The sequence below is a fragment of the Mirounga leonina genome, unplaced genomic scaffold (assembly GCF_011800145.1).
Source record: "Mirounga leonina isolate KUSES-001 unplaced genomic scaffold, KU_Mleo_1.0 Mir_53, whole genome shotgun sequence".
NCBI lineage: Eukaryota > Metazoa > Chordata > Mammalia > Carnivora > Phocidae > Mirounga > Mirounga leonina.
In genome coordinates this window covers 64,994,502-65,019,663 of record NW_023270807.1, presented here as the reverse complement: position 1 = coordinate 65,019,663, position 25,162 = coordinate 64,994,502, and the positions used below count along the sequence as shown (strand labels likewise).

Here is a 25,162-nt window from a genome sequence, read left to right as displayed (position 1 = left end):
GGCATTTCAGCCTTAAGAGTCTAGAATGTCTTCCCACCACCCCTCCTCTCACACCCACATTCTCTAACACATTTCTCCATTTTGAGAAGTTGGTACATTAAGGCTGAATTCAAATGGCACCTCTGTTAGTTTGCTAGGCTCCTGTAACAAAGTACCATAAACAGAGATTTGTCTCACAGTTCTGGAGCCTAGAAGTCTGGGATCAAGGTGTTGGTAGGGTTGGTTCCTTCTGAGGGCCATGAGGGAAGGATCCATTCCAGGCCTCTCTCCTTGGCTTATAGATGGCCGTCTTCTGCCTGTGTCTTCCCATCATCTTTCTTCTGGTGTATCTGTGTCCAAGTTTCCTCCTCTTATAAGAACACCAGTCATATTGGATGAGGGCCCACCCTAATCATTCCATTCCTCTGTAAAGACCCTACCTTCAAATGGGATCACATTTTGAGGCACTGGGGATTAGGACTTGAACATATAAACCTGTCAGGGAACACAGTTCATCCCTCAACAGTGCCTCTTTTATGAAGCTTCCCTTGATCCACTTACAGAGAATGAAATGCTCCATTTTCTGAGTTCCCATAGTATTTTGGTTGTATGACTAAAATATATTAAACTGTAGTAGAACTAACTTTTAATGAGCTCCCTGAGAACAAGGATCAAAAATTATGGGGAGGTAGTATCATAAAAGTTAATAAATATCTTAACTCAGTTTGAATTCTGCTTCTACTACTTTCTAGTTATGTGATCTTAGGCAAATAACTTAACCTTCTGAGCCTCTACTTCCTTGCTGGTAAAATATTAGTAAGGATCCTCTTAAGGATATTCTGGAAATTAAATGAATGAATACACATCAAGTCCCCAGGACAGACCCTAACCATAGCAGACTCTCGGTAATGGTTGGTGGTAGATGATTGGGCCCTTTAGGTCTTTAGGGCAACTCTCATGAGGACTAGAACATAACAGAACTCATACATATTTGCAACTGACCCTTTAATTCCACAGCTTTCCTGCTTCTAGAACATGTCCACTTGGATGTCTTCCCATCACCTCACATTCATACCTAAAACCTCTCTGTCTCTCCCTACCTGTTGAGCCTTCCAAACCTCTGTCAGGCCTGAATACTGTCACTGACTCCTCCCCTCCTCTCTCTAGTCCTCTACTGCTTCTGCTCTGCTATTCAACTTCATCATAGTTAAGAGCAAATCCAGTAAATATTCAGAGCGACCGTGTAGGTCAGGCCTCATACCAGGTGATGGGACACCACAGGAAACAACATGGACAGTGTTTTTGCAATCAGTGAGCTGACACCAGCAGGAAAACTGATAAACCAGTATCAAGCATTTAACTGAAAGGTAATGTACCGAATGGAGAGGAAGCCCGGGTGCCAAGAGGAGGGCCTAGCCTCGCTGAGTGGTCAGAGAGGCACATAGGGAGGCTTGTGTGAAGACGGAACAAGGGAGCAAGGTGGTCATTTCAGCCAGTTAGAAAGCTCACTCTGGCTGCCCTGGGGCACAGAGGGAACAAGACTTGTAGACAGGGAAACCTGTGGTCTGTTCTCCCCCATCTGGATCCTCAGTCCCCCTACTGACCGAGCTAAATGTACACTCTCCAGACTCATTTCTATCAGCCGGTGGCGGAGGGTCAGAAGTTCTAGAAGTTTGGAAAATGTCTCCAGGAGCAGCACAGGAGAATCTTGGCTTTGGTTCTCTCCTTTGTCTGCTGCAGTCTTGAGTGCGAGCAGACCTATCTCTTCTAGGAGAAAGGGATCTCCCATTACTTTAGCTGAAAACAGCTGAAAGAAAACAAAGCACTTTTTAAAATCTAAAAAAAAGAAAGTTCACATATTAAGAAAAACAGTCTCGGTGGCACAGCCTCTGGATCCAGATTTCCTGGGTTCAAGTCCTAGCTCTGCTGCTTATAAACTGTGAAATTTTGCTATCTCTCATTTTCCTCATCTGTAAAGGGGGGATAAGAATAGTCACAGTAGCTAAGAGGAACAAGTAGATAAAAATTACCTAATAGGATTGTTGAGAGAGTTAAGTGAGTTAATACATACAAAAGTGCCTGGTACATAGTATTTGCTGTTATCATTATTATAAATATTTTAAGCCAAAATAAAGAATAGAAGAAGTCCCTGATATTTTCCAAGTATTTTAGAGGCCAATAATAATAATAATTTCCTATAAACTCTTCTAACTGCAGTTTCAAAATTTCAAAGTGTTTTCACATACATTTTTTTTTTTAAAGATTTTATTTATTTATTTGACACAGAGAGAGACAGCGAGAGCAGGAACACAAGCAGGGGGAGTGGGAGAGGGAGAAGCAGGCTTCCCGCCGAGCAGGAAGCCCAATGTGGGACTCGATCCCAGGACCCCTGCAATAAGTGGTAGTAAGATACATGACTGGTAATTTTGGAAAAAATTCAATTTTGAGCCACACTTCATACCCTCCTCTCTCTCTCTCTCTCTCTCTCTCCAGGTAGAATACTAAAGAAGTTAAATATTTTTAAAATGAAATCAAAGCCTTAAGAAATTATAAAAAAGTAAGACATAAGACATGTGGGAAAAGATTTGCTTTCTGGATTTAGGAAGATAGAAGAAATCACAAAGAAAAAGATCAACAGATTTTACTATATGAAAATAAAGTTAAAAAATAAAAAGACAAATTGGGAGAAATATTGCAGAAAATATGGTAGACAAAAGGGTTAAAGTTTTCATTTAAGAGAGCTCATGTAAGTGGATAGGAATGGCATTAGGATTCTAAGAGATAAAGGGAAAGAACAGAAGAGTCACAAAAAATACAGCTTGTAACAAGACATTTAGAAGGATATTTAGTCTCAACAAATACCAAGGAAATGAAAATTAACAGTGCAATGCCAACTGTTATATACAGAGAGAGATTTATTTATTTTTATATAAATATATATAGACATTATATACTTATACCTAATACTGTACAATGTAGTACAATTGATACTCTTATAAATTATTGGTGGCATTTCAATATGCCAACTTGCATCCAAAGACTTAAATTTTGTTTCAGTAATTCCACTTCTAAGAATGTATTGAAAGGAATTGATTTAAAATATGGAAAAATCTGTAAGCATGGAGATGTACCTCATAACATTTTAAATAATAATGAAAAATTAGGAACTACTTGAATGTCCAACAATAGGGAAATAGTTGGATAAGTTATGATTCATCCCTTAAGGGAATTATACTCATAAAGGTTGAGTATAAAGACTAGTTAGCAATATGGAAAAATATATAATACAATGTTAACTGAGGAAAACAGGGGATAGGATATGAAGGATATGATTATAACTATGTAAAACATGCATTTGAAGAAGACTTGAATTCAGAAAAAATAATTATTGTGAATGCATTTGAGTGATTATATTTAGGGTAATTTTTTTTTTTTTTTTGCTTTCTTCTTTTGCTAAAATTCTTATTATTTTGATCAATTTAAAACTAATTAAAGTAAAATAAAATTTTAGTTTGGGCAAGAGGGAATAGGAGGCCAAGGCAAGACACATGGAAGGGATATTTTTGGCAGCTGGGGCCCTTGAAAGTTTCTTCATCATTCAGCATGTACCCACACAGAGTAAGGTCAAATTGGAACCCCAGGCTCAACTGTGATAGCCTTAACAGAAAAAGGAAAGAATTAAAATCTAACTACAAATACCATGTAAATCATTAGGCCACAGTTTGAGCCATAGGACATTAGAGTTGAAATGGGCTTTAGAGACCATCAAGCTCACTTCCACCCCCCTCCCCTCAAATACACAAACATAATGTTAGAAAATAGGAAAGGGAAGCTCAGAGAGGCTAAGAGACCTGTTAGAGTCACACAGGAAATTAATGGCAGGGCTGAACTTGAGTCCAGGTCCCTGACTCCTCACTTAGCCCTCTCTCTCCTCTACCAGATCTCAGCTCAGGACAAAAAGAGGGAATTTCAGGAAGAGTCTCAGTGGAAATAAAATATATAACTTTAATTAAAAATGTATGTTGTTAAAATATATATATATATTTTTTTAAGATTTTATTTATTTATTTGAGAGAGAATGAGAGAGAGAGCACATGAGAGGAGGGAGGGTCAGAGGGAGAAGCAGACCCCCCGCCGAGCAGGGAGCCTGATGCGGGACTCGATCCCGGGACTCCAGGATCATGACCTGAGCCAAAGGCAGTCGCTTAACCAACTGAGCCACCCAGGCGCCCAAAATATATATATATTATATATATATTTATATGTAAAATAAGCCAAAAAACATTTCCCACATACCTATTACCCACATACCACATACCCATCTCCCTTCTAATTGTAGCAGTATCCTGATAAAGAGGAAACTTTAACCAAAAATGAAAAAAGAATTACATAAAAATGTTGGCAAGGCCTAGGACTATGATCTGTCTCTGGCCAAACAGGGGAGGAACAGAGCCAAACAGAAAAACAAAGCTAAGTAGTAACATCTGGGTGGAAACATTCTCTTTGCCAAGGAACGCCCCCTCCCCAACCCTCTTCAGAGAACCTACATCTCTCTGGAGCTGAGTGCTGTACCAGGACTCGGGCCTGGCTGGTGTGAGCCACACATCCAGGGCCAGCTGCAGCACACGTCTCTCCAGCAAGGTGAGGCTGCTGACGGATGTGGGTCTGCAGGTGTGGCGGGCCTCCCGGAGGAGGTACTCAAGGGATCGGGGGATGAGTGATGCGAGACCCAGGGAAGGGTGGAACTCCAGCAGATAAATGTTTTTCAAAGCTGGGCTTAAAAAGAGAATCCATCAGTGACAATTTTACACAATGAAGAACTTAATCTATTTCAAAAGATATTTGAATTTTTCATTTTTTAAAACCAATAAAACAGCTGCTATAATCCAGGGCATTATAAAAAACTAGGAGTTCAAAGGGGCCAAAGAGGCCATCCAGACTCCACCAGATTATACAACATGCTCTTTGCTTTAACATGAACCCCTTTAAAATTGGAAGCTGTAAGAGTTTATTCCTAAAAGTCCAATCTGATTCTTAAACTGTATATGGCAAACCTGTAAGCATTCCAATAATTGGCATTTAGTCAAATATTTGAAAACAAAATAACTTAAAATTGAAAATATAACTTAAAAATAAAAATATTAAACAAATAATTTCCATGATTGGTTTCTATTTTTTCCCTGAGTCTTTATCCTTTTCCCAAAAAATGGTAATAAACAGAGACAAATTTTAAACTCTGTACACAACTGCTAGAATCATTCATGTTTGCCATAAGAATGTTCTATTTTATAAATGGATGAGACCAGAAATGAGAAAATGCTTGTCTGTCAGTATTCCTTTGAAAAGAGAGGATACAGCACAAGTCAAGGGCCTTTTTCTACCTACATCGAACTAAAGAGCATAAATAACTTCTTAAACCTAGGCAAATGGGTTTTTCTTTGTTCTAAATCTTAAAAAATACAACCCTAAGGTTAGAAAGGAATCTCATCAAGCAAATAACATTTGCTTTTGAGACTATTCTGTCAGGTCTTGGTATCCATATAATCCTAGCATGTTCTGCCAAAAAACCATTTCCTGAACAGTGGAGTCTGGCCATACATAGTCAGCCGCACACACACACAGCTGATGTCTCAAGCTTATTACAGTGAAGAAATCAGTCCTGAAAAAGGTCTGTGGAGAACATGCTGTCTTGTGCCTGGAACTCCCAGGGCTCTTTCTCAAGGGATAAGGTTAAATGTAAGCTAGGAAATCCCATGGCATCCTGCTGGTCCCCAAGAGGATTTCATAGCCAGTGTGGCAATGTCCTACTGAAAGTGTGCACTTGACAGGAGTGCAGGGCCATGCCTCTGTTGTTCACAACTGTGTCCTCACCTCCTAGCACAGTACCTGGGGCCTATAGCTGCTCAACAGATACTTGTTACATGTTGAAAGGAGCTGGACAATTTCTCTACCCATTTGAAGACAAGCCTGGGGCTTGTCACCCACTTGCCGATTCCCTCACTACCCTTAAAGGCTGGGAAGGAATGGGGGTTCAAACTACATGTCAAGGGGGTGACTTAAAGTATGAACCTTCTCTGAGTGATCTCGGGAAATTTAATTTGTTCCTTAAAGGGGTAGGGTCACAAGGTGAGTCTGCAGAAACCTTTTTGGTGACACTTACTAGAATAAATAGATTTCTTAAGAAACTTTTAAGCACATCCGAGTGTCATATACATTGGCTTATGTGGCACCTCTGATTAAACCCTCTGATGGCATTTTAAGAGTAACTGCTTTTTTTTTTTTTAATAGAACTTCTCAAGAGAATACAGATTCTACACCTGGTGGTATAACTTTAATTCTAGCCTCCTATTCTTTATTACTTACAAAGCAAATGGATACTGAGTATGCAAGAAAATCCCTCTTCTGGGGCTTTTATATCTACTTCACTCATCTTCCCAAATACTTGAGAGGTACTTTATAGAGGAGTATTTAAACTTAACACCATACCTTAACTTAAAAGATTAAATGTAAAATGTCTGAAGACAATGCCACCATACCAGCTATTGTTGATGGAAACAAGTTGTTTGCAAATTATGTTAAGGGGAAGCCCAAAGTTACTGCTATCATCCGGACGGCCTTCCTGCCAAAGCCTCTGGACATACTCCCGCTGACACTCTATCTAAAAATGTAACATAAAAGTTAAAATTAGAAAAGTTAAACTTGCCCATGGATGTGAATTATGAGCCCTAGTATGAGAAGAACAGCCGTCCTTTGTGTCCCTTCATTATTTGACTAATTTTCACCCAGACACGGTTTTGAGGATCCATTTACACGAAGACACACTGTCTCTCAGTCTGAGCCAAGGGTCAGCCAATAAAAGCAAAGGCGACCAAATTCAGACAATATTAAGAGGCATAGGAAAACTTCTTTCTGTCAAATAATGGACTACAAGGGAAAACTTCTAACCAGGTCTAAGGTAAATGCACTGCAACAGTCTATCTCCTGCTTACTTCCTGCCCCTAGCTTTTCCCCCAGAGGACATACACGTAATTTTTTCCTTCAGTGTCCTAAAAATAGCCACAAAAAAATAATAAACATAACTTTATACATTAATGGCTTGTAAAGGGGTATGTTTCATCCTCCTTTCAATACCAATAAACTCGATCATCTAGTGAAAATAAGTTTTTTATTTTTTGTGGACCATTAAATGTAATTAGGGTTGGAAACTTCCTTTAAAGACCATAGTTATGCTTGGAATTCAACGATGCAAATGAGCTTACAAATAAACATGCTGTACATGCTGCCCTAGAAAACCTGGATTCTGAATGCGCAGTGAAAGGAAAACACTTTTCAGTTCTGGCCTGGGTTTTCCATTGTCTTCTCGCATGTAATATTTTATTTTTTATTTTTTTTATTTTTTTTTAAAGATTTTATTTATTTATTTGAGAGCGAGAATGAGAGACAGAGAGAGAGCATCAGAGGGGGAGGGTCAGAGGGAGAAGCAGACTCCCTGCTGAGCAGGGAGCCCAATGCGGGACTCGATCCCAGGACTCCAGGATCATGACCTGAGCCGAAGGCAGTCGCTTAACCAACTGAGCCACCCAGGCGCCCTCGCATGTAATATTTTAAAATCCAATTGTACTTACGTGCTGATTGAGGATGCCCCTCACGAGCTGCAAGTGAAGCCTCAGACAGGTGCATTCATCTCGGTAGGCCTTAATGAAGTAAGGGTGGCTGAAATCAAACCTTGGGCGCCTGTGCATGATGTCAGTGATCACTTGTGCTAAGGCAAACCTCTCCTCAGGGTCCAGAACGTGCTGGTAGGCTTCAAAGTAACAGTCAAGAAGCTGCAAATAAGGTTTATAGTCAGGGAACAGCAGAGGCAGCCCTAGGCTCCAGCAAAGAGAGGTGAGCCTCCCATCCCCCATGCTTTGGAAAGCCCTGGAGCATCAGCAGGAGAGAGATGGCTCAGACCCTCCGGGTACCAGCCTGGTGCAGGCAGCTGCGGCACCAGGGCAACCCAAGGGTCATTAGTAAACCCACAGAGGTAGGGAGGGCAAAGGAAGGAACACTAGTTTTGCCTGTGTCCCCTCTTCCTCTGCTCTCCACAAATAAAAGGGGGGGTATATAATGAATAATATAACATCTAATAGTTATAAGCTCCAATGAGACAGTGCATGCAACGCCACTTCATCAAATATATTTATCTGCAACACCCTTCTCCGAAGACTCATTCTCCCGCTCCCATTTTACTCCATCACCAAACGTAGGCAGGTGGCTTCTTCCCCTCATTTTTTTTTTTTTTTTTTTTTTAGTATTTTTATTTATTTGAGAGAGTGAATGACAGAAAGGGTAGGCAGGTGGCTTCCTTCCCTCTTTTTAAAAAAATATTTTTATTGGGGCACCTGGGTGGCTCAGTCATTAAACGTCTGCCTTTGGCTCAGGTCATGATCCGAGGGTCCTGGGATGGAGCCCCGCATCAGGCTCCCTGCTCTGAGGGAAGCCTGCTTCTCCCTCTCCCACTCCCCCTGCTTGTGTTCCCTCTCTCGCTGTGACTCTCTCTGTCAAATAAATAAAATCTTAAAAAATATATATTTTTATTTGTTTGAGAGAGAGTGAGCGAGAGAGAGAGAGAGCAAGCGCACAAGCAGGGGGCAGGGGAGAGGCAGAAGGAGAGGGAGAAGCAGGCTCCCTGCTCAGCGGGTGCGGGACTAGATCCCAGGACCCCAGGATCATGACCTGAGCCAAAGGCAGACGCTTAACGACTGAGCCACCCTGGTGACCCTCCTCCCCTCTTCTTATCCTCAGCTCCATTTCTGACCCCTTTTCTTTAATAGTCTGCCCAAATTTCACCTAGAAATGATAGGGCGTGGTAGAATGGAAGACTGAGGTGAAAGTCCCCTAACTACAAAGGCATTTATCCCAGACAGGACTCTATTAGGAAGGGCTTCATGTACAGAACTCTCAAAGGCATCGAGGGAGTTTCCCTTCTAGTGGAGGTCACAAACCTTTTCTAAAAACCAAAGAAAACTCCCAGACACTAACCCAGTAACCATTGAAGAGGGTTCTCAGTGTGAGAATTCAGAGAAAGATGCTCTTTATTTTGCTTTTACATTTGTCTGTGACCTTAAGAATTTATGTTCTGTGTATAAATTCTGTTTTTGTGTAATTAGTCATGGTGCTAATCGGAAAAATGCTCTTCAGAGATCACTGAGCTGGAATCCCAAACAGGGACCTAAGGGCAAGATAAGCAGTTCTGAACAGTGTAACTACTGTTCAGGCCTGTCCCACATTATATCAAATACATTAAGACGTGCTCACATCTCAATCAAATTCTTTCCTGTAAAAATGTTAAATGATATTCATAATTTTGCTTTTCAAGTTATTTGGCTACAAGCAACACATTGAATTAGTGATTGGCTCTGATTTCTGGGCAGTATATACTCAGAGGTTCTTATGAAGTGAGAAGATCTGAGCTATAAATTTTCAAATGCAATGAGAGGTTTATAAGTGCTCAGTTACAATGTTTTTACATTTTACTGACATGTAATTAAGCATTTATTGATAACAATTTTTTATTTTCTTTTCATATTTCGGAGTAATGCATGTGTTTTTCCTCAAATTGCAAACATTTTCAGTGGTACCTGCAAAGCTCTTAGATCCTAAACACTGAGTCCACATTGCCTGATGGATAAATCGGCTCTGACTGGAAGCTTCTGAGGCTTTATTCCATTCATTTCACAACAGAACAAATTCCTTTCCTCTGCGGATCTAATCCAACACATCCTCCCTCCAGGGTTTAGATCAAGAGATCCCTCCCCAGTCCTCTTTCACTAGCTCCTCTTATGGAGGCTTTACTCTTCTGGAAGGTGTCAGCTGTCATTGTAGCCTTATTACCAAAGTCACATAGGCTTGCCCAGTGTGTGCATTTAATTGGCAGCAAGGAGTGAATTGTTGAGGTTGCAATTTCTACCAACCTGACAGCCTAGCACACTCTGACGTGCATCAGAGAAAGAGTGTGTCTTGTTTCCTTGGGTGTTGGTCTTCCCAGTGGCTTGAGGCCAGGAAATCAGCCCTCATCTTAACAAACTAAGAAATTTCCTAAAAGGAGATAAAAGCCCCTCTCTTTGTGTGGAGTCCAGAGCTAAGAATGCAAAACCAGAAAGAACTGAGAAGGTGCAAGCACCACTTGAATACAGATGGCAACAGTGCAGGAGGCAAAGGGGAGTAAAGGACCCACGTGGCAGGAAAAGCCAGGAGTGTCTCCATCTTGCCATTCATGGCTTCCAAGGCTCCCAAATGAGGTAAACACTCGAGAATCAATAGCAGACCAGGAATCAAATACTGCCTTATTAACAGATGTCCAGTATCTGGCCTTCAATGCTAAAGCACAAGGACGGAGAGCCTCGGGTACTTTATTTAGCATCGGGTTTTGCAGGATACCCTTTGGGAAACATTGGTCTAAGGGACCTTAGGTCAACCTTAGCACAAAAAGGAAAACACTAAAGGAGGCCAAAAGCTCAGAACACACAACTCGCTCCACAGGTTAGAAACTCACATATCTCAGAATGCGAAATGAAGGAAGGTGGAGATTGCCAGGCCTATGAAGCAAGCAGGGTGGTCTAAATTACCTGTTCCCTCCGCTGAGCTCTACTCTAGAATAGCATTCAATTATTAAATAGTAGAAGACAAAGCAGAAATGAAGGAGTGATAGGTAAGACCGGTGTCACTCAATAGCCTAGGGGGGGAGATTAGGAAAGAAACAATCACTTCCCTAAATCATTCTGGACTAACTTGAGCCTTTTTGACTGGGCCAAGGCAATCCCAGGAGCCGGTTTATAGTATTTGTATGCCTTGACCTGTTTTTTTTGTACAAAGAGTCCTATTGTTTGGCTATTTGGCAGAAGTTCATGGGGGAGGGTTCTTGCCAGTGATTTCAATCTGCTGATACCAGGTTGCAGAGGTTGGCACTAAAATGCCAAGCTCACTTGTGTTGTTCATAGGATTGCCCAATTTAACAAAAAACATACAGGTCATCTAGTACATTTGAATTTCTGATAAACAACAACTTTTTTAGTATAATTATGTCCCAGATATTGTCATATCTTACTTGGCAGCCCTAGCTTTTGAAAAGGTAAAAAGTGGCTCTCTTTTTACACTGAGAAGGCTTTCTCAAGCATTGGCCTCAACCTCGAGATGCTCTCAGATGGGCCCTTGCATAATTGTATTGTTAATTCTTTCCCAACAGGGGGTAAGACCATGATCTTTCCGCCTTACAAGTTCTATTTATGATCTGTTTGCTAACTGGCCCATTTCCATTTAAACTCTGGGCTGGTATTTGTCTAAGAAATCTTCCTAGCCTGTCAAATGTCACCTGTGTGTGTCAAGGGCCAACTCTCAGGCAAAATAATATGTGGTACACACTGACGGGAGGTCTCAAATATTGGAGAAAATAGAAAAAAAAAAAGAAGTCAAAATGAATAATCTCAAACCTGTGTTTGTATTATTTTTACCTCAAACTTTTTATATTTCTGAGACTTAAGAAACTTAAAAAAAATAGCATTTTAGGTCAAATGAAAGTGCAAAACAGAAAATCAATGCTAGGCACAATTTGTCAGATTTTTTTTTTTTTTTTTTAGTGCTCCAAACACTAATTCAAACTACCCCAAAAATGTGTCCTCTGGTGGCTGTAGACAGAATTAGCATTTGGGGCACGTGTCACTTAGCGGCCTGTACAGCTGATGCCTGGCTTCTCTAAGAGTTCCTTAATCCACTTAAATTCACATCAGCTCTAGTTTTATGAACATTTATACATAATATGGTTACCTTAAGGATTTAAGACAACCCAGTGTGTTTGAACAATTCTTAACTCTAGTGATTCCAATATATTTAACAATCAAAAACAGCTGAGCAAACTTGGCAGTAGAATCAGTACTGGGAGAAATCAATTGTACTCTAGATAAAAATATGGTTTATCCATTAAAAATAGGCTCTTTTGACAGAATTTCTGATTTAGAAGGCCACATTTTACAGTTTTGGCACAGATAGCTCAGTTTCTATAGAGAACTTATTGTCAGGGTGAGGAAGGAGGGAGACATATTCAATGATTTTTTTTTTTAAGATTTTATTTATTTATTTGACAGAGAGAGACAGCGAGAGCAGGAACACAAGCAGGGGGAGTGGGGGAGGGAGAAGCAGGCTTCCCGCCGAGCAAGGAACCCGATGTGGGGCTCCACCCCAGGACCCTGGGATCATGACCTGAGCCGAAGGCAGATGCTTAACGACTGAGCCACCCAGGCGCCCCAATGATTTTTTTTTTTTAAGTTAAAATAATTTCATTTACCGTAGAAGAAACTAGTGGACAGCCCTGGTAGTTTAGCACAGAATGAAGCATGGGCCAAAGTGTAGAGAAATTGGTTTGTTTTTCAGTCCTCTTTGCCCTTCTATTCTTCTATTGCCATTGAGTCCTGTCCGGGGCCTCCATAGGAGGCCTAGGAGCACTGAAAGGGAAGGTGGGGAGAGAGAGTCCAGAAAAGGGGGGCTGTTTAAAACTCATGTCTGGACCAACAAACTTGTTGAGTTTAGGGATTCTGTCTTATTTACCTTTAATGTAGCCTTTTCAATTATTACACTCTGAGTCTAGATCTCTCACTTAGTTGATCAAAGTAAGTTTCTAATTGGCAGATCAAGGTTGCAGATGCAAACTCTGTAAAGGCCAGTTCCCCTTGAAAAGAGGAACAGTATTCAAAGCCCAAGGCTCCCACCCTTTAAGCCCAGCCAGGTGTTTTCAAAAATTGGGTGACCTACATCTCTATGAGTAATAGACCAGAAAGTAGACGAAATGGTAAACCATCTAATCTACTAGAAAAACAGTTCAAAGAAAACATTTCCACTTCCCCATCTTCTGACCACATCATAGTGCGCTGTAAGGTGGCTTCCACCCCCATACCTCTTCTGAGAGTCCTATGAACCTGGCAATGACCCTGGTGACTGACCCCACTGCCTGGTGTTTAGGCGTCATCTTTCTTGATGTTTTGCTGCACTCCACACTACTAACTATCCTCTCCTAATTAAAATGGTTTTTTTTTGGGCGCCTGGCTGGCTCAGTTGGTTAAAATGGTTTTTTTTCCCCCTAGTGGCTTTCATCACACTATTCCTTCCTTTTTTCTCCAGTTTCTTTGGCTTCCTCTTACTCCTCTTGTGGATTCTTGTTCTAGGACCTTCCCCTACAATTTAAGTGTTACCCAGGGCTGCATCTCAGACATCTCTGGCTTTTCCTAGTCATTTGATTCATTACTGTGGTTCAATGTTCACTCTCAGCTCATACCTGCTCCTGACCTTCAAACCTCCAGCTCCCACAAAACAGTCACACCTGTTTTAGCAAGCTCTCCTCACATGCTTGTTGCCACAGACTCAGCACTATCTTCCCCTCTAAAGTGCCCCTCCTCCTGCATTCCATTTCAGTTAGTAGCCTCCTCCCTGACCCTAAGAAAGTCATTTTTAATTCCTTACTCTCTCACCCCACCATCCAGTCTTCAAATCCTGCCATGTCCACTTCTACAAAGACTTCTCGAGTTTACCCCTCCCTCCTGTTCTGACTCTTCCATCCTTGGTGTAGGTCCCCTCCTACCTCTCCGGGTCACTGTTGCAATAAGGGCACTTGTTCTCTGCAGGAGCTCTATCCAATCCATTCTCCACACTAATACCCGAGCAGCTGTTGAAAACAGAGCCATGATCGTATTTCTCCCTTCCTGAAACTCACCAGTGGCTCTTCTTTGCTTATAAAATACACTGTAAATGTAGCATGGATTAGCAGGCCTTTCACAGCTGCACCCAAACACATAGTCAGCTCGTTTCTCATCATGCCTTTAGCGCCTAGTCATACTAGCCTTCTTGTTCCCCAAACTCGCCATCCCCATTTTATACCTCCCTGACATCGCTAATGCAGTTTCCTCCACTTAAGAATTTTTTCCTTCTCTGACCGACAACATCTTCCTCATCTCTTAGGAACAGGATTAAATATCTACTCCTCTGAGAAGATTTGCCAACATTGCCTTTACTCTGATAGCCCCCCACAGGGCAAATCGCTCCCTCCACTGTGGTCTCCGGGGATCTTGCATGTGCCTCAGTTGTAAGCTGTTAGTCACTGGGTTGTAATTTTTACTTAAGAGATTGGATCAACTTCTATAGACTAGAAATTCCTTAAAGACAGATTATCTTCTCTTATTTATCCATAGGTTCCTAATGTCTGGAATAGTACCTGGTGCAGAGTAGATACTTAATGTCTGATGAATAAACTCCTAACAATTGGTGATCATCAGAGGGGTTCATAATCCATGCCAAGGACACAAATGAAGAGCAGTGTTTCATTTATTACTAGGATATAAGCCATTGATGATATGATGATGAATTTAGCAAACTTCTGTTTCATTGCTTTAAACTTACCCTCAGAACTTGCTGCACTGAGCACATACCTTGCCCAACTGCTTGCCCCCCGTGTGGTGTATTTCTAAAGACTCTAACAAGGTCAGTTTGTGTTTCACAGAGTGAGGTTTGTCCCTGACAGGACAATGAATGTGAATGGAACCATCACGCATTCTCACTAAACACACACATAAAAGCCTAAATTATACAGCCCTCTAACAAATTATGCCTGTAAGATAAAGAGGTATCCTTCCCATTTTATTTCTTATTAAAAGGAACCACAGTAAAGAAAATAAAATGTATTATTCACATCCTTACAACTAGCTGAGACGATTTAAATAAAATAATTATTTACTTTATTAGGAGCCTAATAGACCCCTAAAAGACCCACTGAGTTTTTTCGTTTTTGTTTTTTCAGTACTGGGTTTTGTAAGAATGTTTAACAGATGTTTTGTTTTCTAGGGAAAAATACCTGACGCTTGTTTTCTAGAAGGGCTGCTTCCCAAGTCCACATGTCATACAGCACAGCAAATCTATCCACACTTGCATGGGCCCATCCCCAGTCCTGGCCAGTATTTGACTCGTTGCCCTCTTTGTGACCTGGGAGAGAAGGGGATGAGAATGACCAGAGACAGGCCTTTCCACAAAGCTATTCTTATTAGAAAAGCAGCCCTTCAACTGTCAGCTCCATCTCAGGAATGAAAACACTGATACAGTCACAGGGATTCCTAAGAATCAGCTGGAGAGCCATTGGCAAAGACTGGGACATACTTGTTGACTTCTAAGTCAGTAGAGGTTTTTGTTTTTACTCTTTAATTTTAGTTTTAAAGACTAATTTTAGAAATGTAACCAAAATTCAGTTAATACGAAATCTTCACTAAAATGTCCTCAGACATATAATTTAAAGGCAAAACATACATTTCTCCTTCTCTAAAAACAGGTCCTCGGTGGTTTAACAATAAACCTAGTTTAACCTGCTATTTCAAATGATGCTAGCCAAGGAAAAACTCTTTAGAGAAGTTTCTAAGATATTCCTTAATTATGTTAATTATTAACTGAAATCAACAAAGGTAATCATTGTTATTATTCTGCTAAAATATTTTCCCACTACATTAATGTTAACTTTCAGTATCAGCATGATTATTGCTTTTAATTTTTGAGTGGTCTATTTCAGAACGAAATATCAAAAAAGAGGAAATTTTCAGGGACTGAACTTTAAGTTCAGGAATTATCACACGTATGATGGGTACTGAACAAGAGAAAGACTTTGATCAGGAATTTCTCTAGTAGCAGTTGGGAAATCATTTCACAATGGATGACTACATACTTCCTAGCTCAGTTGAAGGATGCTGTGTGGCTAATGACTACTGACTGTTTCAATCAAATTAAATTCTTAGCAGCTTGAAATGGTTGCATGGGATTACAAATGAATATCAATAGAAACAATGCATTAGTATGTAGAATAACCAGTAAAGATAAAAGCCAAAAGCCGAAATTAAATGCTGTAGAATGTTGGATGCCATCACTGCATCCCATGATTCAGACACCCAGTGGTCTGTGGCAAAGAGGAGTTCAAGCCAACGTTAAGTTAATTCTGCCTGGCTCAGAAAGGTTAATTGTCAAACGTTCTTTGAGCAGCATTTTATATCAATATGAAAAGGAATGATTCTTCATTACCATCTACATAATTACAAAATAGCACAAGCCCTTGCTAAATTTCCCTTTAGGTGTTGCAATATCTCTAGAAATTTTAAGCTCTTTCCAAATATAATGCTGGTGTTGTCACATTATTCCAAAAGGATTATTCTTTCCTCACCTATTTCTAAAATTGGATACATTTGAGTGGTGCCAAAAGGAAATAGAGAATACATATTATAGGTTATTTGATTACCCTGAGTAATGATTTCTCCCTTTGGTGCTTATCTGGCATTTTTCTACCCAGAACTTCTTGCGTCCTGGTGGTTTTTTGTCAGGAACCCAGGGATGTGTCTGCTTCTAACTGCTGTCTGCCCAAGGTCAATCACTTTTTTTTGTCACTTAGGGGAAAAAAAATCATTACCTTCACTTGCTTACTTTGCTTCCCTCAGGGCCCAGCATGACACCACTTGCACCCAGTGAGTAATGCAGAAATGCCACTGAGGAACGAGTAGAGTCTAAACAACAGTAAGAATTATAATCAAGCTTTGAAAGAATAGTTACAGTCTCCAACAAGAAGAGGGACTTGAGCTGGAAACAGAACCGTATCTTTTCTAAAGAAGGTATATATTGCGGAGGTGTATGTGCTTACTGAATTTTCACATACTCTTGGATATGCATTTATATTTTGAGGTGGAAGGTGTTAAATGGAGCCCTTAGTGTTTATTGTTTGTTTGGCTGGCTGACTTCTGACCTTTTCCTTTCTCAATGTAATGGCTGGCCACAAGCAGCAGTTCTGCCTCTAGCTCCTTCAGATCACTCAAGGCTTCATCATACATGATATGTACTCCACGCTGGTCCTGCGTGTAGAGGCAAGCAGCGTCCATGCTGTAGTAGTCATCCTGGTTCTCCACTTCCGAGAATTCCATGAACTGGACACTGTGGACCTGGGGAAAAGAAAGCCGAACCCAGAAGTTACCGGAGAAGGGAGAGCTATATTTTGCCAGCCCAAATGGCAGGCTTCTGCTCTCATGCAATGGGCTGTCAGCATGGAGCTGTACCTGCCGCATGTATAAAGCGCTGCATGTAAAGAAGGAGATATTAGCAAAGAGTGTTGGCAGGGAAGGGTGGTGAGATAGACAAGTAGCTGATGAAGTTCTTTCTGATTAATTCAGGGCTACCTGGAAAAAGGCAGGCAATAGAGCTGAGTGTTATAGGTGTTCTCTGAAGTCAGAGTGCCTGTGTCTCAGGCAAGTCACTCAGCTACTCTTAGCCTCTGTTTCCCCATCCGTAACATGGGGACAGTGGAGATACCACAAAGGTTGTTAAAGGGAGTATGTGACACTGTGCTGATGAAGCACTTGAGATCTATAAACATTAACTGTTGAAGATTTTTTATTTTAATTATACAAATACTTTAAGAATACATTAATACAATCTCATGTCTTAGTAATATACTGAATTGAATAGCATCCCCCCAAAATTCCTGTCCACCTGAAACCTGTGAATGTGACCAGATATGGAAATGGAGTCTTTGCAGATATATATAGGTTAAGATGAGGTCATACTGGATTAGGGAGGCCCTAATCCAATGACTGATGTTCTTATAGAAAGAGGAAAATGTGGAGATAGATACATGGGGGAGAAGGCCATGTGAGGACGGAGACTGAGATGGGAGTGAGGCATCTACAAGCCAAGGAATGCCACGTAACACCCAGGATTATTAGCAAGGACCAGATGCTAGGAGAGACAAGGAAGGAACTTCTCCTGGAGACTTCAGAGGGAGCATGGCCCTGCTGACACCTTGATTTTGGGCTTGTGACAACTAGAACTATGACAGAATAAAGTTCTCTGCCAGTTGTTATGAGCCTCTCACTTTGTGGTGTTTTGATATGACAGCTCTAGAAAACTAATGTAAGTAATCTGGGTATTCCAATCACACTTTTTCTTAAATGACTGAGGAATTATTGCATCCTGAGAATCATTATTCTAATAATAATTCTCATAATTCCAAACTTCACCCTTGCCAAGACTCTGAATTCACCCCCAACCCACGCCTAGTCTTCACTCTGTCTCAGCAGAAGCCCCCCACCACTTGTCCACCCCCGCCCCCATAAAGCCAGTGCACCCACGCCTCTCTCCTCCTGCTTCCTCCTGTACTATAGGGAATGACTCTGCTCTCCTTCTCTGTGGCCATTCCATCCCACCTCTGAAGCATCCCTTCTCCTTCTTGGATACCCAATTCCTCTCAACCAGCTATTTCTCAACTGACACTGAAACATGCTCACATCCCTCTTGCCCCCCCCAGGTCCCATCTTTGGTCTCTCCTCCTCCTTATGATCCAACTCCCAAGACGGGATCTGCATTCACTGTCCCCGTTTCCTCACCTCCTACTCCTCACTCATTCCCATCCAGCTCCTATCTCCATCAAAACAAACCACTTTCACTAAGAAAAACAGTGATCTTTTCTCCACATCCAGCAGACTTTCTTTAGTCATCTTATGTAATGTCTCAGGAGCATGTGACACAGTTTTGCTCTCCCTGCTTCTTGACTCACTCACTTCCCTGGCCTGCTGGGACTCCACATTCTCCTTGCTCTCACCAGCTTTCCAGCCATCCCTGAGGTGTATTTTTCTCTGTCAGGTCATTAAATAGTAGACACACTTAAGCCCCAGTCTTAGGGCCTCATCTTTTCCTCTTATACTCCTTCCTTAGGAGATAGTACACTTTCACAGCTGAGATTAGGGACCATTTACTCCCTAATTGATAACTGTAATCCAGACCTCCTAGAGCTCTAGACCCACATATCCAATGACCTATTTGCCATCTGTTCCTGGGCATCTCAAAGACCCCTCAAATTTAACATGATCAAATCATGTGGTCTTCTCCCACAAACCTAGGCCATCTCCAACTTCCCCATTTTAGTAAATATCACCACCACAAAGCCACTTCCTCTTGCATGAATCATTCCTGACACCTACTGCCTCACCCTACATGTCCAGTCTATCACTAACTCCTGTCAATTTGACTTCCTATCTCTCAAATCCATCACTTCTCTCCATCTCCACCACTCACCATCCTAGTCCAAGCTGTTATTAGCTTTCACTAGAACAAATCTAGGAGTTTCTAGGTGTACTTTTCAAGGCTGAGCACAATCTGGCCCCTGCCAACCTCTTGTACCTCATTTCCTTCCACTGTCTCCATACGTCCATCCTGATGGACCTGGGCCTGGCCCTCTTCTGAATGGGCAGAGCTCTTCATGCCTCTGGGCCTCATACATACTGGCCCTTCCATCCCTCACCTCCTCTTTCCTTGGTAAGTACCTACCCTATCAAGAGTCCATTCTAATAACACCTCTCTGGAAGCCTTCCTTACAACTCCATGCAGAGCTGAGTGCTTCTCCCCATGACTTGTCTAACTCCATTATAGCACTCAGCTCATGGCCATACTAGACTGTTGGCTCATCTACTCCCACAGGCTGTGAGCCTGTCATTCATTCATCTCTTCATTCACTCATTCATTCCACAAATGTTCTGATCAGTGAATTTACTAGCACTGTTCTAGGCACTAAGGATACAGCAGTAAACAAAATTGGCACAAATCCCTGCCATCATGGAACTCTTTAGTGGAAAGAGACAGACATTAAATATGTCAGATGATTTGGCACTTCCTAGTGCCTTGCTGTTGGGTGGGGCCTAGCTGAAATGCCTTCTTTCCTATTGCAGCCTCCAGGGTTGCTGTTAGAGTCCTCTCTGCCTGTGTCCTACTCTCAAGTGGACACTGAACTTTTCTAAAAAGCCATATCCCTAAGAAACCCCCATCTGTTACTCCATCATGTTAACTGATTCCAGGTGCTAAGAAGAAGGTGTCTTGGGAGACAGGATAACCAAGGCAGAAAAAACTCTCAGCAGAACCTTAACCTCACCTTGTGCTCGGTGGCTGTCCCATGGACATAGTGGTGAGCTCCTATGCCTTGCAAGGTGCCCAAGCCTCCTGTGGCCCTATTTACCCAGGAGCTATCTTCTATGGTAGGGACCAGACTCCCTGCAACCAAGGTAAGGCCTGAAGTGTTGATTGTCAGTGTTCGCTCAACAGATCTGAAGTAGTTCAGAATTCCTAGACAGGTGCGCTGAAACAGAGAAAGACCAGGTCAGGACCCTGCCCTTTGCTCACCCCACACAACAGAATAAAACTGAATGGGGCCCTGGAAGTTGTCAAGTCAACTCCACTGCTGAGAGAGAAACACACCACCCCCCAGAAAGGCCTGATTTTGTGGAAAAATCAGAACAAAGAACAAAGTGTAAAAATGTGTTGCTACTGGAATAGCAGGAAAGCCACCTTGGTAGACAACCAAACATTCCAGATGCCTGAAGCCAGTGTGCCATGCCATCCACATACCTGCAGCTCCCTGATTCGCAGGTGGCGCAGATACAGAAAGGACAAGTAGGTCCCTCTCATCAGGACAGGATCCCTATCACTGGGCCCAGTCCCACCATCCAAACCCAGCAGTTGTAGGGCCACTGCATAGCTGTACCTTTAGCGGACAGGAAAAATAGAATGAATGCTTTTCACCTCAAAGTGGTTCGGAAAATTCATATACACCAAACTGAAGTCATTTTATTTAACTTAAGGGAGTTTCACCAGTAGCTACATTTTAAAAATGCATTAGATGAAAAATAATTACTCCATATATATAAATATAAAAAGAAATTTCTCTTAGCAATCACTCTTGTGAAAAACCCAGTCCTAGGGTGAAACGTTAATTTAGTTGTCTGACCTGCTTTAACAGTCTTGCTTTTATTTCAGCTTCAAATATTTTTGAGTTAACATGTAACCCACCTATTAATCAGTCACTCAGTTTTCCCCACTGGGTTTAATCCATTTCTTTGAGTCCGCAATAACATGATTTAATTTTACCCTTTCTCTTTTTTCTGCTTAATAGGCTCATCAGCATGTTGGCAGCAACTTATTTGTGCTAGGTAATTTTCATTTTGTTCCATTGAAAGGTCATCTTCCTTCATATTTTCATTCTATCAAAAAAGTAGCATTAGTTGAATTACATAAACATTTGCAATATCATTAACAAAGTCACAGTTGGGTCACCACAAAACTAAATCCCATGATCCAAGGCATCTTTAGATGAACAAGCAGATGAGCATCTGGATCCATTGCAATGTGTCATATGAAAATCTGGATTTCTAAAATAAATTAGAGGCTACTGTTTTTATTATTATTTAGTCTTTGTTTTACAAAACTATTCACAGCTTTTATTTTATTTTTTTTAAGATTTTGTTTATTTATTTGAGAGTGACAGAGAGAACGAGTGTTGGGGAGGGGCAGAGGGAGAGAGAGAGAAGCAGACATCAGGAAGCCTGATGCGGGGCTTGATCCCAGGACCTGGAGATCATGACCCGAGCTGAAGGCAGATGCTTAACCGACTGAGCCACCCAGATGGCCCTATTCACAGCTTTTAAATACCACCCTCCCACACACACACCTATTACATGATTCACTTATGAAAAGTTGATACACACATTTGTAGATGTTTGAAACCTTGAATGTCTCTAATCTAGCCTTGTTCCAGGCTGAGAGAGATCAGTGGATTAAATGCCTCTTTCTACTTTTTAGCTATATGATCTAATTATTTAAAGTCTTGATCCTGTTTTCATACTTATAAAATGCCATAATAATAGAAAATAAATTGCTGTGAGAATTAGCACATAGTGATTGGCACCTCACAGGTGCCCAAAACATGCTAGTTCCCTGCCTGCCCATGGACTGCAGGAGTCAGTCAGCCCTGCAGGATCTATCACAGAATTTGTGGTTTATGTTTATTTCTACGGGCATTTTTCCTGTTGTCAATCAGGATGAGGTCACACACGCAGAGTTCTAGGAAAAACTTGAAGAAGGTGATATTGATGAATGAGCCTGCCCCTTGTCCTCTGGCAGCCCCTTTCCTAGCTGCCCTCTTTGCCTGTCCCTGGGCATATACCCCATTCTCATAAGAAACGCTCTTTCATAGTGGTGCCCATACCCACAAAAACACTGAGTGGCAATGAGTTAGCTTGGAACCCCACTCTTTGGGTTACTTATATTCTAATAGTTCTTGGAATTCCCAAAAGTCCTTCTGGCAAAAACTGCTGGTTGTTCCCCAAGATCCATTTTCCTCTCTTCCTATAGTAATTAAATATTTATTGTGGCACATGGCCACCCAGATGGAGATGACATTTCCAAGCCTCTTTTGCAGGTAGGTGTAGATATGTGACTAAGTTCTGGTCAGTGGAATGAAAGTGAAAATGCCATGTGGCAGCTTCTGGGAATTTCCCTGAAGTGGCAGCTTCTCACCCCCATTGTCCATCCTACTGCTTAGGACATGAATGTAACCGCTGGAGCACCATCTCAGACCAGGTGTTGATCTCGGGTACGGAGGCTGCATCTGTTGGAACTCCAGGATAGAAGGAGCATGGGTCCCTGAGGACTCCATGGAACAGAGTCATCACACTAGCTCTGTACTTCCTCCCCCTGGATCTTAATATGAGGGAGAGAGAAAGAAATTCCCATCTCCTTTAATCCTCTGCTATTTTGTGTTTAATTATGACCAACAGCCAAATATAATTTTAACTAATACACTACCAAAGACTCTAAAGATACACTATTGGTCTTTATGACAAGCAGTAGAAAAGAAAATTGGGGGCAGGGATATTAGAAAGAGTGGGTGAGAGAAAAAGTTGTCTAATTGAGTATCGTGAAATGGCTTCCCATTCTGCCTGGGGGTAGAGTTAGTTCCTGTTTGTTCTGGGTAAGTGGGCACATCAGTGTATTTCCGTGTAAACATCCCACAACCCTAGGACTGGGAAAGACCCTGGGAGGTGACATGAGGCACTCCTGTTCTTTCATACAGAAATGCAAGATCATCATCCCCAAATTAAGAGAATCTCAGATACTTGTAGAAAATCTGTAGGAAAGCATTTACTCTATGAGTGAAGTTGAATCTTGGCAGTTTCTATGTGGCCCAGAATTTTGGGTGAGAGGGGCTCTCCCGAAGACTTCTGCGTCCCAGGTCTCTGGTGCCCTTATGTTGCAGTTCAGCCTTGCCTGGTGTGGCTCCAGAGGGCAGGCTCAGAACCACAGCCTTTCTCTGATGGGATCGTGACTTTTCCAGGTGCTTCTAAAATTACCCAGAATTACAGAGGGAGGAAGAGAAAGTGACATCAAGTTACGGTGAAAGACACTATGAATAGGTATAACTGAGCAAGCCACAGAAGTAGTGCTGGACCCATAGGCGGCTGGGAAGAAAGGAGCGGGGCACAACCGGGTTGGGTGAGTAGAGGGAGAGAGCCCAGCACCCTCTGGAAAAAGAGAACCAGCCACAGCCCACAAACGTCAGCTGCTTAGGAAACACCCGAAGTGCACGAGGGTCCTCCCCTAAGAGGACTGGACATGGTGCAGGTAAGCAGTGGGGCCGACCAGAAGCCAGAATGTCAACACCACCTGCGTTTGTTCCGTCTTCCTGGGTAGGTAAATCCTTTGACATTTACTCTACTTGGTAGCTGGGTCTTTGCCAGCATGGCCTGGCCAGTATTCTGACAGTTTCGAGATCTCCACTGATTGCAAATCTCATTTTCTTCTGGGAAACTGGCAGGGGCAGTGGAGTGGGAGGTGGAGTGGCGGGGGTGGGGTGGGGGAGGGAATAATCAGAGGGAAACTAAGTCTATAATGTATTTCCCACCTCCTAAATGTCCCCACAGCGTATTTGTGTATATCCACAGAATAAAAAGACTAGAAGGATAGAAACTATATGTTAAATATTATGGTTATATTTGGGTGGTAAAATTACAGCTGATTTTTATTTTCTTCCTTGAGCTTTTCTACATTTCCCAAATTTTGTATGATAAATACATGTCATTATTGTCAACAGAAAATGTTTGTGTTTTAAATGTTCTATTGAATTTGATGAGGGAAACCAGAAAAGAAGTGTTTTCTGTTCCCCTGAACTTCTTGCACATTGGAACTACTGTATACAACAGCATTTTTGTGAGGACACACCATGTCCTCATTCTGTCTCCGGAAATGGAGGGGAGCAGTTAACGCTGATCGGGGAAAACAACAGCTGTCCCCTTCTCCTCTCCTCCGTGTGGCCAGTGAGAAGAAGCAAAAGAAGAGGCAAAGGATATAGTGTTTTCTGCCACTGCAGCACTCCATAAAGTTAAAGAACAGTGACCAATTTAAACCATATCTTCAGAAATATGATGGTCAATAGTAGCACTTAATGTCTGTACATAAACAGCTATTTTAATAAACAGGTGTTTTCTTGGGGAATGGCATTGGGTACGAGTAACTTGATATAATACAAGTTTGGGAGGTTTGGGAGGATCCACACAGGGCTGGCTGGTCTATTCCTTCTGATTAGGACTATAGTTAAATTATTTTTAAGTTTTTCCAAAAGGATATCCGAAAGAAAAAAAAAATGCAGTCTTTCTGGACCAGAATTCTCTCTTTCTAGTTATAAATTATCTTCAATTAACAATGATAAGAAAATCTGATATTTTTTCTTTACCCCTAAACCCAGATCTTTAAGTGAATCTGGAAAAAGAATTGTGTATAAAGAAAAAATAGCCAGCCTTACATGCCAATGGTAAATAAAGGGCCAATTCAAACTGTGATAGAAACATTACAAACATTATCAATGTTCAGACAAACATATTCAATGTTAAAATGTGGGAAGCAGGTTCTCTCATAAGTTTCTGGTTAGGGGAAAAAATGGTATACCACTTCAGCAGGATCTATGGAAAATTTTGAATGTGCATGTCAGTGACCCAGAAAATCCACTTCTAAATATCTACTCTAAAGAAACACATGTGTGCACAAGGAGGCATGTACAAGAAAGTTCAGTAGGAATGCTTTCTAATGGGGTAAAAAAAAAATGGCAACAAGTGTCCACAGGGAGGTGTCTGTGTGATCTGTAGTATATAATAAAATATAATGCAGGCATTAAAAAGAACAACAGAGACAGATCTCTAAGACATATTGTTGAGTGAAAAAGGCAAGTTAACAAAGATATCCATAGAGTATGACAGATAATTTATATAGAAAACTAAAACACAAAATTATACCATATATATATATATATATATATATATATATA

At 41.4% G+C, this 25,162-nt stretch overlaps 1 protein-coding gene across 1 annotated transcript in view; it reads right to left on the bottom strand.

Moving 5' to 3' along the window:
• The window catches only part of LOC118001347, a 138,817-nt gene that overhangs the window by 88,674 nt on the left and 24,981 nt on the right, over positions 1-25,162 (bottom strand). The window contains exons 8-16 of the mRNA XM_034991442.1: positions 20,935-21,047; positions 20,416-20,551; positions 19,943-20,146; positions 16,772-16,964; positions 14,855-14,982; positions 7,605-7,805; positions 6,516-6,637; positions 4,527-4,755; positions 1,584-1,786 (exon numbers count right to left, since the gene is read on the bottom strand). Coding sequence (XP_034847333.1) covers positions 1,584-1,786; positions 4,527-4,755; positions 6,516-6,637; positions 7,605-7,805; positions 14,855-14,982; positions 16,772-16,964; positions 19,943-20,146; positions 20,416-20,551; positions 20,935-21,047 — 1,529 coding nt within the window. The remainder of the gene's footprint in view (positions 1-1,583; positions 1,787-4,526; positions 4,756-6,515; positions 6,638-7,604; positions 7,806-14,854; positions 14,983-16,771; positions 16,965-19,942; positions 20,147-20,415; positions 20,552-20,934; positions 21,048-25,162) is intronic.